This window comes from Sebastes fasciatus, chromosome 2 (assembly GCF_043250625.1).
Source record: "Sebastes fasciatus isolate fSebFas1 chromosome 2, fSebFas1.pri, whole genome shotgun sequence".
NCBI lineage: Eukaryota > Metazoa > Chordata > Actinopteri > Perciformes > Sebastidae > Sebastes > Sebastes fasciatus.
In genome coordinates, this window is record NC_133796.1 from 30,717,410 (window position 1) to 30,727,845 (window position 10,436).

The following is a 10,436-nucleotide window of genomic DNA, read 5'->3' on the forward strand; positions in this document are numbered from 1 at the left end:
TAACAGTAGGTGGCAGTCTGAGACTTCAGCTTCATGTCCTTGAGTCCAGCACAGCGTGAGTCTTCCCCTGGTAACCTGCAGGGTGCAGCACTTCCCCCGCACAGCTCCAACCACAGGAGTGTTTATCCGGTGGTGAAGAAGAAGAAGCACCAATAGCCCAAGGAGGAGGAGACATCTCGCGTCATCACTACGTCATATCGTGGGGTACAGCACATGCGCAGTCGGAACTCGTCGAAGCTCCAAGTCCACTGCGCATGTATCATACCCCACAGCTCAAAGCCGTGTCCTCTCCTCTTTCAATAGGCCTTGCAACAGCCTGAGCAGTAGTGATGGGAATTCAGGCTCTTTTTAGTGAGCCAGATCATTTGGCTCAGCTCACCAAGAAGAGCCGGCTCTTTCGGCTCCCAAACGGCTCTTCGTTTTACCACGTCTGCCTTTTATAATTCAGCCAAATTTAGTGCTGTTTTGACCTATAATTATTATGTGTGCACATATATCACTTAAATTATTCAATATAATTATACTAAACCTTATAATTTCCAGAATACCATAATTTTACATGCGGCTTCGTTTCCGACTGTCACTCATCTTGTCTGCTATTTGTGCACCACACTCCTCTGTCTCTTTCTCTCCTCCTCTCCCTCCTGCTCTGTACCTGTAGACCGTCAGCTCCTCCCTGCTTGATGGTATGATCCTTGTCTGTCATCATCTGATTGGTCCCACAGACGTCATTAACACAACATTCAGTCACAGTCAGTGCATGGGGTGCCCGTGGCGCGGAGAAGATCGTCCTATTATTCTGCCTTGAAATAATTAAAGGAAAAAAGAAACGGCTCTCGGACGGGAGCCGGTTCTTATCGTTCACATAAAAGAGCCGGCTCTTTGAACCGGCTCGTTCTGTACCAACACATCACTACTGAGCAGTGGAGGAGTGTTTGTTTGGAAAGGTATCTGACACACTTTATAATTGTTCTGGCAACTTTACAACTGAATGCTGACATATAATTTACCAAGGTTTACTAAAAGCAAAGGCTCAAAATCAGCAACAAGACGATACTTCTTCCTAAAACCTACCCTTTATATTTGTATGTCGCAACAGTGTCGCTTCTCTGTATTAGCTAGCTAACGTTGAGCTGTTAGGTCACTGAATTGTTCTCCTTCCTAACACTCACGTTGAATAATTGAATGTATAACAGGTATAAACACTCCAGACCTTTAGCTCTAATGTTGTCTCTGACTGTAGAGTTGCGACTCTGTTATTTGTAATGTAATATTGCCACTACAGTGGTAATGCTAGCTGGCTGGCTAGCTGTTCCTGTTCCTGGCTGACATGCTAACAGGATGAGCTCTAGAACAGAACGTTTATCTCTATGGCAACGGACATCCTCTCCTCACCTGAATACATCTAGCCATCAAACTGTGCAACACCTCTCCAGGGAGGGAGGTCTGCAGGACAGATAATGATGCACACAGTGCACTCTCATAGACTAAGCTACTGGAGTTACCCTGCACTATACTCATTTTTAACCGTTTTCTTCATCTCCTTGTATTTTTATATCTGGTATATTTTTTTGTACTTTGTACTACTAACTTTTTTACTGCCTTTTTACTAACATGTTTTGCACTATGGAACTGTGATGCTGGAAACTTGAATTTATCTATCTATCTATCTATCTAATAACATTTTAGCTAATGCATTGAAGCTCAAGTTAGTACTCAACAATAACTGTTCATAAGTGGTACTTGTCTTGATGACAATAACATTCACATAATGAGTGTAAAGAAGATTCCATATCCTTTCATGTATTATCCACCTCAGTTTATGTTGCTTGAATATCTATGCCTTGGTTTATATTATTACCTATCTTTTTGCTAAGTCCCGCCTACGGTGCATTTCTATTGGCTGAGTAGCCTGTCAATCAATCCTCCGTAGCAGAGGTAAATCGTCTCCTTGTTTCTGTTGCTCCAGAGAGTTGCGTGTCAAGTGAGCTGTTACAGTAGTTGAGCTACGTAATTAGTACTGCACAGTTTGGACATGTTAGACAGTGAGAGCCTGTGTGCGTCCATTGAGAAGTAAGTTTCCTTTCTCTGTTTTAAGATATGTCTTAAGTTGCTACATAAGGGATGCATAATTGTTAGCCATGCTCGTTAGCAGAGTTATCTCTGTATCGACGGTGTTTATGTTTCATGCAATGTGTAGCGATGCTGTATGTACTGTTATGGAGTGAAATGGTGATGTTTAGGTGCCTAATATAGCCATGTGTTCATAAGAGATAGTGCATATTATTGAATGTTATTTTATTAGCTATAAAGTTGTTTATCATGTTAATTGATAGCACTGTGTGAGAGTATTAATGATTACAGTTTATTATTATATATATGTTAGTTATATGGTGAAATTATATACATAATTCTGTATTCTGTGGAGTAATGCTGCAGTGTTGTGTGTAATGCTTCACATTGATATTCATTTAAGTCTTTATTTATTTGGTTACAGAACCACACACACACCCAAAAGGACACTATACTTCCTGTCTGAAGTGTATATGTGCACAGTGCGTGAAGTTTATAATAAAGTCCACTGAAGACAAATCCACCTCAAGAGCATTTTTACTGATGTCCCACGGTGATTACTCTATCCTCCCAGCAAAGTAATAGTCAAGAGCAGATCGCCTTGTACGATTTAACAATGAGTATACGTTTGTTTAATGAATTTATCCAACTATTGTATAACGAAGCATTAGGCACTTTGCAATAGTGTGTCTGGTGAAGTCGGTGGGTTCATCCCTGAGTATGCATACACAGGATTACCCCCCCACAGAGACACTACACTTGAGAATAGATGTGTATTAATAATGTGTGTGTTTACTCTCTTGCAGAATGCCTTTCCAATTCTGCCCCCAGTGTGGGACAAAGTTGCAGACTGATTTCAGATTTTGTCCTTCATGCGGGGAGAAGCTTCCCTGTCCTGTTGATGAATCTGGACCTGTGGGCTCGACGCTGTCTTTGAGTCTCTCTCCACCCAAAAGGGATGAAGCAGCAACATCAGTAGTTGGATCAAGCCTTGAGCCCACGGGAAGTACAGGTAAATATCTTGACAATGGGAGAGACTTCCGAGACCAGGTCCAACGCACACTGGAACACACAGGTTGTGCTCCAGTGTGCTTTGGACCTGGTCTCGGAAGTCTCTCCTGTTACAAAATTGCCCTGATCTGTGTGCACCGGGCAGACCTACTATTCCTTGTGAAATGGTTGAAACGCGTTTAACCTCCTTCCTTCAATCAAATATCTTCACAATATTTCATAAGGAGTTACTTGGTGTTACCAATATAATATAGACTGTGTGTAGTTATAAACCTTTGTAAATATAAATGATCTTTTCCTACACCTACAGTTACAACTCGTCCTGCATTGCGAAAGGTCCGTAACTCCCTGCGTCTGGAAAGGGAATTTAAATTCAACATTAAAGATGCCATTTCACCTGTGGGGGCCTCCACTAGTCCTCTCAGACATGACAGGATCAAAGGTAAGTAAAATGGTCTGGAAAAGAAAATCTCAGAAAATCTGCCTCAAAGTTTTTATTTAATTTGTTGTAGCTTCATCCTTCAGGCAACACATACTGGTGGAACATGTAAATAAAATAATTTGACAGCCGAGGCCTTTTTTTGGAATCAAAACGCTATGATTTGTATCGACAGATAATGCTGATGGATTGGTTGGAACTCCACCAAAGCAGCACCCATTCACTTTTAAGCTCTCCACAGGAGCAGAGACAGCTCTAGAGACTTCTCCTGTCCTAAAATCCCCTCGACCCGGTGAGCTGAAACACAATACATTCCTCATGAAAAATGCAGCATCTCTATTTTCTGTCATAATCTTTTCTCCCATTCATATTGATTGTGTCTGGATCCATATGCAGTGAGGGGAAAAGCCAAACTCTCCAGCCCCGCTGAGCAGGTAGAAGAGGGAAAGAGGCTGACTGATAAAACAAGTAGGAGAGCAGAGGAATCAGCGGTAGACGGCTCTCCTGTGGTCTTCCCTTCCCCTGTTTCCCCACCAATCTCCAAGTCCCCTTCAAAAGGTGAGCAAAATGTTTTGCTATAATCACACAACATTACTTGCTTATTTATCTAGTAAAAGGTTAAATTCACCAGTTAAGTTAGACACAGAAGTTAGAGGAAGATGGCAGCTTCCTCCTAACGTTGAAAAAAAAAAAGTAAAACATTACATACAACTAGTTTTTGAAGTGGCTCATTCCTGAGAGGAGGAACAACAAAGGTATTCAGTTCTCAGGTGGTGGACTTGCATTTTAGATTCACAAAATATCAGTTGGTTTACAGTAAGGCTAACTGGAGACGTTGGTTAAATCTTAGATACACGTTGCATGAAATGACTCGATGTAAATGGGACCTTTTTCTTAAGAGATGTAATGTAAAGAGATGTGCAGTGGGGGCGTCCTGGTTGTAACGGTGACGTACCTGAGCCGATCCCGCTCATCTTCCTCTCTCCTTATGTTTTCTGTCACTCTGCTCTGTCTGCTGGCAGAAAAAATACATATATGTATATATACGTATATATATATATATATATATGTATGTATGTATGTGTGTGTATATGTGTATATATATATATATATATATATATATATATATATATTTGTAATAATAGTGTATAAATCCCAAATAGCCCATGAAATAAGGAAAAATCCCACAACATCATTCATTATTCATATTCAACATTAATTCTTATTAGTTATTCTCAGACGGATATCACTGTTTGTTAAGTGTAGAGGTGCGTGTGTGTTCAAGTAGTGCAGCAGCTGCACTGTCCCGAAGCTTTGAATACCTCCGAATGTTTCAAACCGAAGCTTCGAAGCCCAAAAAAAGGTATTCGGGACAGCCGTAGTGTGTAACCTTTTCCCTCATACATACAACGTAATTGGTTGGTTGTGTTTGTTTGCATGTACAATGACAGGAAAAAGCAAAGCCAAGAAGGCAAAGCATGCATCCGCTGTGGTGCCGCTACAGGAAGGTGAAGAGGTGACGGACACGACGGGAAAGAAGTGGACGCTTGTGAAACTGCTCAGTCAGAGCACGACAAAGCTCCTCTATGAAGGTGAGACTGTGAACATGACATCAGGGAAAATACTGGAAAGTAAAATAAATGTATAATTAAACAGTCTATTATTCTGGGAGAGTTAGATGCATATTAATGATGATAATATCACAGTATCTGTTAAATACCGTGATACAGATTACAACAAACTATAAATAAGGGAATGTACATTTAGAGACTGAAGTTTCTAAAAGTTTGTAATTATTATACAGGAATATTTTAAACGTGTTATGTTTACTCTTGTCATTTACAGCAAAGCTGGTTTACCAAAACAAACAAAAAAAGAACCAAAATAGAAAAAATGTGTTGTACCTCTCATCAAACTCGTTTCAAGTCATTTGAGTTAAATCATTTTCTTGTGTCCAGTTAACTTCATTAAAGCAGATTTTGTACCAGCCGTACACAAAGACATGGCTCACCTAGTTTAGTGGACAGAGCTGCAGTGGTCTACAGCAGATATAATAATTGACTCTTGCAAAATAATAAAAATGAATGGTAGAAAAGAGCCTGAATTATCACAATTTAATAATGTTGTTTTGTCTTTTGTCAGTTTTGCAAAATGTTTCACGGTCGAATTCCAAGGAATCAAATCACGTCCTCAAACTGGTAAGTGCCGCCTCAACACTTTATTGGTTATCTGAGTACTCCATCCAAACAGTGATGAATTATTATCATTGAGGTGCCATGAATTAAGAAATAATCACTCTGTATCTGTATCTTTCTTCATCTTAGGGAGCTAAAGATGGAAGAATCTTCAACGAGCAGAACTTTCTGCAGAGAGCTGCTAAACCTGCATCTGGTGAGGATTAAGTGTGTTTCATGTTTAGTACCGCCAAGTAAATTGAGTTAAAACAAAGGTAGTAGCAATATTTATCACAGTCAAGAGCTTCGGTGTTTATATTGGCTGTAACAGGCTGATCAGTAATCAAAGCTTTAACAGGAGACAAACAGAAATCAGTCAGAAACAGAACCACTAACGAGTAGACAGTGAGAAGTGTTTCGCAGTTCGTCACGTGATCCAGTTTCACAATATCACATAAAAATATCTCTTTCATTTCATAATCCACTCAGAGGAAAAGCAGCAGTGGACAAGAACTTGCTCAACAGGAGCATTGCTCTGGGGGACAAATTCAATCTTTAACCCCCTTAAGGTGTAATCCAGGTTTGTCAGGAGTGTAACGCTACACATGATAATTAAGACCTCTTATTGTCTCTCCGTAGTGGACAAGTGGATCAAACGAAACAAGATGGATTTCCTGGGGATCCCTTCCTGTGTTGGCTTTGGTTCTCATGCAGAGTCCTACAGGTGTGAAAATGTGCACATTTTATGAAAGCGTTTAATAGTAACTTTGGGTTCTGCTATAAGTTGTTGTTTATCTTTTTTCAAAGGTTTCTGATTTTCCCCAACATGGGCGAGTCTCTCCAGTCTGTCATGGAGGAAGAAGATGAGCTTCTGTCTGAGAAAGTTGTCCTTCAGCTCGCCTGCAGAATAGTGAGTGTAAACTTGTAGGATTGTTTTTCAGACAATAATCTCAATAATGATCAAGAACTTGTAAAGAACTGTGATTTCCCCCTCACTTAAAGAGTAACTCTGCTATTTTTCAACCTGGACCCTATTTCCCATGTGTTTGTGTCCAAGTGACTAATGGAGACAACACTTTTGGAAATTGGTCCAGTATTGAGGGAGAACGCTGCAGCGTTCGCTAAACGAGCTGTAATGTAGTCATTTGGAGCAACCTGATACCGTCATTTTACATCCATTAAAAGTGCTTGTTTGGTCACTGACAGGATCAGATTGTTATAATAAGTGTCTGACAACATTATGGAAAGGTTGAAAAATACCAAAGTTATCCTTTAATAAACGGCAACATTTCTTTCTCCTTGCAGTTAGATGTGCTGCAGTATATCCATTCAAACGAGTACGTTCACGCGGATATCAATGCAGAAAACATTTACATCAAACCAGGACAGGTGACTAATCAGTACAAACTGTAATCTGTCAGTGTCAATGATTGAATTGTGTTTTAAGTTGAACACTCTTTGGTTGACTGTGTGTGTGGTTAGGTATACCTGGTAGGATACTGCCATGCCTTCAGGTACTGTCCAGGTGGGCAACATGTGGAGTACCGTGAAGCCAGCAGAACACCACATGAGGGCACCGTGGAGTTCATCAGCCTGGACGCACACAAGGGAGCAGGTGAGTTACTTCTGTGGTTCACTGGCCCAATCCCAATGTCCCCACTCACAGACTTCGAGCCGCGTTTCCTGCAAAGCCCGTGAGGGTTTAGGGCTGTCCCACTGTCAAATCGTCATGTGCTCGAGGGCTCTCTCTCAGACATTTTGAGTCCTTTATGAACACTTTCCGTAAGTCCGCATTTCTGCAGACGTTGCCTGAGGGAATGTATAGCGTTGTGACGTTAAACACAGGGTTACCACGATTACCAGGGGAAGCCCGGAGAAAAAAGATAAAGAGGACGGCACATGGGTGTTCAGCCTGGAATATTTAAATTTACACAGAAACATTAACATTAAGGATTTAAGATGCTACATAAAAATACATGACATCACTGTAATGCAAGCATTAGACTATATTACACTCCTGGTTTATTCATCAACCACTTCTTTTAATTTTGCTTAATGAAGTTTGACAAAAAACAAGTAAAGTTAGTAAAGCCTGGAAGACGTTCAAATAGGCAGTAAAAAACGTAAAATAAAAACACACAATTGGATGTGTCAATGTAACGTGATATGTCGCCGCAAAGTGCTGTCCCATTCATATTTATACCATTTTAAGCCCTCGCAGCCTCTCACTCTCAACCATTTACCAGGTGACATCAGTCAAGTCCCTGAGGGTTCAGGGCTTAATGCCTTAGTGGGGACATTGGGATTGGGGCACTGATTCCTTTTCCCACCTAACATCAGCGAGTGAGACGCTATTTCACTCTATAAGCGACTGTAAACCAAACACTGCCAGATTTATTTTCGTCTTTCCACGAGGAACACCTGCACTCCTCCCACAGTCCATCTGTCTGCGCACAGAGGCTACACATAATACGACTGATCTGATTGTCGCTCGTGGTGCTGATCGTGATGTTCATTCTACTTGTTTGACTATGAAATCCTCGAGTGGGAGGGAAAACAGATGTTGTCATCACCGTCTGTGTGTGTTCTGCTTTTACCTCTCAGCTCCGTCTCGACGCAGTGACCTGCAGTCTCTGGGTTACTGCATGCTGCGTTGGCACACGGGGATGCTGCCGTGGACCCTCCTAAATCACCCGGACGAGGTAGCCACGGAGAAACAGAGGTGAGAGAGAGTTTATCACTTTGAATCACCATAGAAATACTGAATCAACATGCCTGCATAACATAAATCTTTATGATTACAAAGCGAATGCAAGTACTCAAAAAGTTCTCATTGTAGGTACATGGAGGATGTTCCTGCACTGTTGACTCACTGCTTTGGGAAGAAGGGTGTTTCCAGTGAGTCAAAAATGTTTGTTATATAACACATAACTTTTTGTGATTATGTGCCATTTGCTGATATATTTCTGTGTTTGTGTCTGTGTGTAGGTGCATTTCAAACGTACCTGACTCAAGTGATGACTATGCAGTACTCTGAGCAGCCGGACTACTTGGCGCTGAAGGCCGGACTCAGTTCCGCTTTACTGCAGCTGGGTGTGTCACCAGACCAGCTGCTCAGTTTTTAGGTGAGGACACATCACTCTGCAACCTCAGAGACAAGTGTGTACACATGCACCTGTATATTCTGGTTTTACATCACAGGGTTCAGACACTTTCTTTCTATCCAGTACAAAATATTTCATATTTTTCTTTCACTATGAATAAGAGATTCAGCTCCACGGTGTTGACGCCTAACGTTTTTGGGCAGTGACTCATGGTGTTCTGTTTTGGCTTTTTAATTCTTAATATTTTTATATAAAAGGACACTAGTAAGATGTATTGTTACCTTAAATTTCACATTTACAGCTGCACCTCCTGCTGCAGATCCACTCTTACATTAAATACTTATTTAAGGGGGATAAACACATTTTATTCAGTACACAAGTAATTCAGTTGAAAGTGAAAGTAATTTGGGAAGTGTGGGGGAAATGAGAATTTAAAACCTAAATGTAGGATTTTTGTTGTTTTACTGATAATAAGTAGTATTGTTTGATTTATTATTCTAGATGTTTACTTTATTTAGATTTGATTTTTGTTAGTTATTTGTTTAGTTTAACTCTTTTCTTCTTTGGTATATTTAGTTTTTTGCGTAATTAGTATTTTGTTTTCTTTTGTTGATGAATTGGGTAAAACTGTGGGCACCTGCGGTTATATAGGTGAAGTAGGTAGGCATGTAGGACCAGCATGCACCTGGGTGGGCTTATGTTTTTTTTTTTTTACCAGAACAAGAGAGACAGCAACATCCATGTTTTCTTTGTGTTGCATTTGCTTGCTCATTTGGGAAACATAAACCATCAGAAACATACATTTTGCATGGACAATAGTCTCTTTGGCCACCGTAAACCACATATCCATGGTGCCCTTTGATTTAAGTTTGATTTAGTTTTTCCTCAACAAATGGCCACTACACTGAACATCAAACAGTTTATGCTTTATGATGTTGAAAGTTAAGCACCTTGTGCATTCTGTGTGATAATATTCAAATCTATCTACTGTTTTCTTTTCAGAGAAATGGAACAGAGAGAAGACCGTTTGGAAGATGTTTAACTTGTTTTTATCATGCTGTTTTATCTGTGATGTTTTATTGCACTGAAACAAATTGTTGTAGAGTTCAATGTGTGCAAATGACATGTTAGGTCACTGGGTTTTGATTGAGATCATCATCATTTTAAGCATTTGTGATATTGTTGTTGGTTCTCATATTAACCGCACAGTGTTTTTAGCGTTACAGGGACATCATGAATCTCACGTCAGGGTGAGAGTGATGCAAATTCTCAATATTTAATGCACAGGTCTGGGTTTAGTTGACACTTTAGTTAAAGGTGTTCCTCTTAACTGGTTGCTTGTTACAACAGTTTTTACATGTTTGTTACATATAGGCATAATAAAAAATATTGCCTGAATAAAAAGCAATATTTCTTATTTAGAACAGTGCCTTTTAGTGTCCTTTGACTTCAGTCTGAGAACCAAAGACTACCAGAAACACCATCATTCATTTAAGCTCATAACAATCTTTAGTTTAAGGAGGCTTTAAAAATAAATCGTTCTTGAGGAAACGTTTGTTTTTGTTGTTGTCGTGATGTTTTCTGTACTAAATACAGTCACAGTCCCAATTACAGATTACACGTGCCGATTCATTC

At 40.1% G+C, this 10,436-nt stretch overlaps 1 protein-coding gene across 7 annotated transcripts; it reads left to right on the top strand.

The window, feature by feature from the left end:
* The first annotated feature begins 816 nt into the window (after nt 1-816).
* Nucleotides 817-10,352, top strand: vrk3 (VRK serine/threonine kinase 3). 7 transcript variants are annotated; one of them, XM_074618642.1, is made up of 17 exons: nt 859-947; nt 2,498-2,651; nt 2,880-3,085; nt 3,395-3,526; nt 3,699-3,815; nt 3,920-4,081; nt 4,975-5,115; nt 5,666-5,721; nt 5,848-5,914; nt 6,337-6,421; nt 6,505-6,607; nt 7,003-7,086; nt 7,180-7,312; nt 8,302-8,419; nt 8,537-8,595; nt 8,686-8,822; nt 9,804-10,352. In XM_074618642.1, the coding sequence occupies exons 2-16, from the start codon at nt 2,617-2,619 to the stop codon at nt 8,820-8,822; spliced, it is 1,635 nt and encodes a 544-aa protein (XP_074474743.1). In that variant the 5' UTR covers nt 859-947; nt 2,498-2,616; the 3' UTR covers nt 9,804-10,352. The 7 variants fall into 7 exon arrangements, with proteins under 7 accessions (XP_074474769.1, XP_074474743.1, XP_074474775.1 ...); XM_074618635.1 differs by lacking the exon at nt 859-947 and adding an exon at nt 1,971-2,073; XM_074618651.1 differs by lacking the exon at nt 859-947 and adding an exon at nt 1,978-2,073 and having other exon boundaries at nt 2,498-2,626.
* The last annotated feature ends 84 nt before the right edge of the window (nt 10,353-10,436 follow it).

Coding starts and splice junctions, on each gene's coding strand:
- vrk3 (XM_074618634.1), top strand. CDS start 2,036: ATGTTAGACAGTGAGAGCCTGTGTGCGTCCATTGAGAA. Junction 3,086..3,394: donor TGAGCCCACGGGAAGTACAG/GTAAATATCTTG, acceptor CTACACCTACAG/TTACAACTCGTCCTGCATTG. Junction 8,596..8,685: donor TGGGAAGAAGGGTGTTTCCA/GTGAGTCAAAAA, acceptor GTCTGTGTGTAG/GTGCATTTCAAACGTACCTG.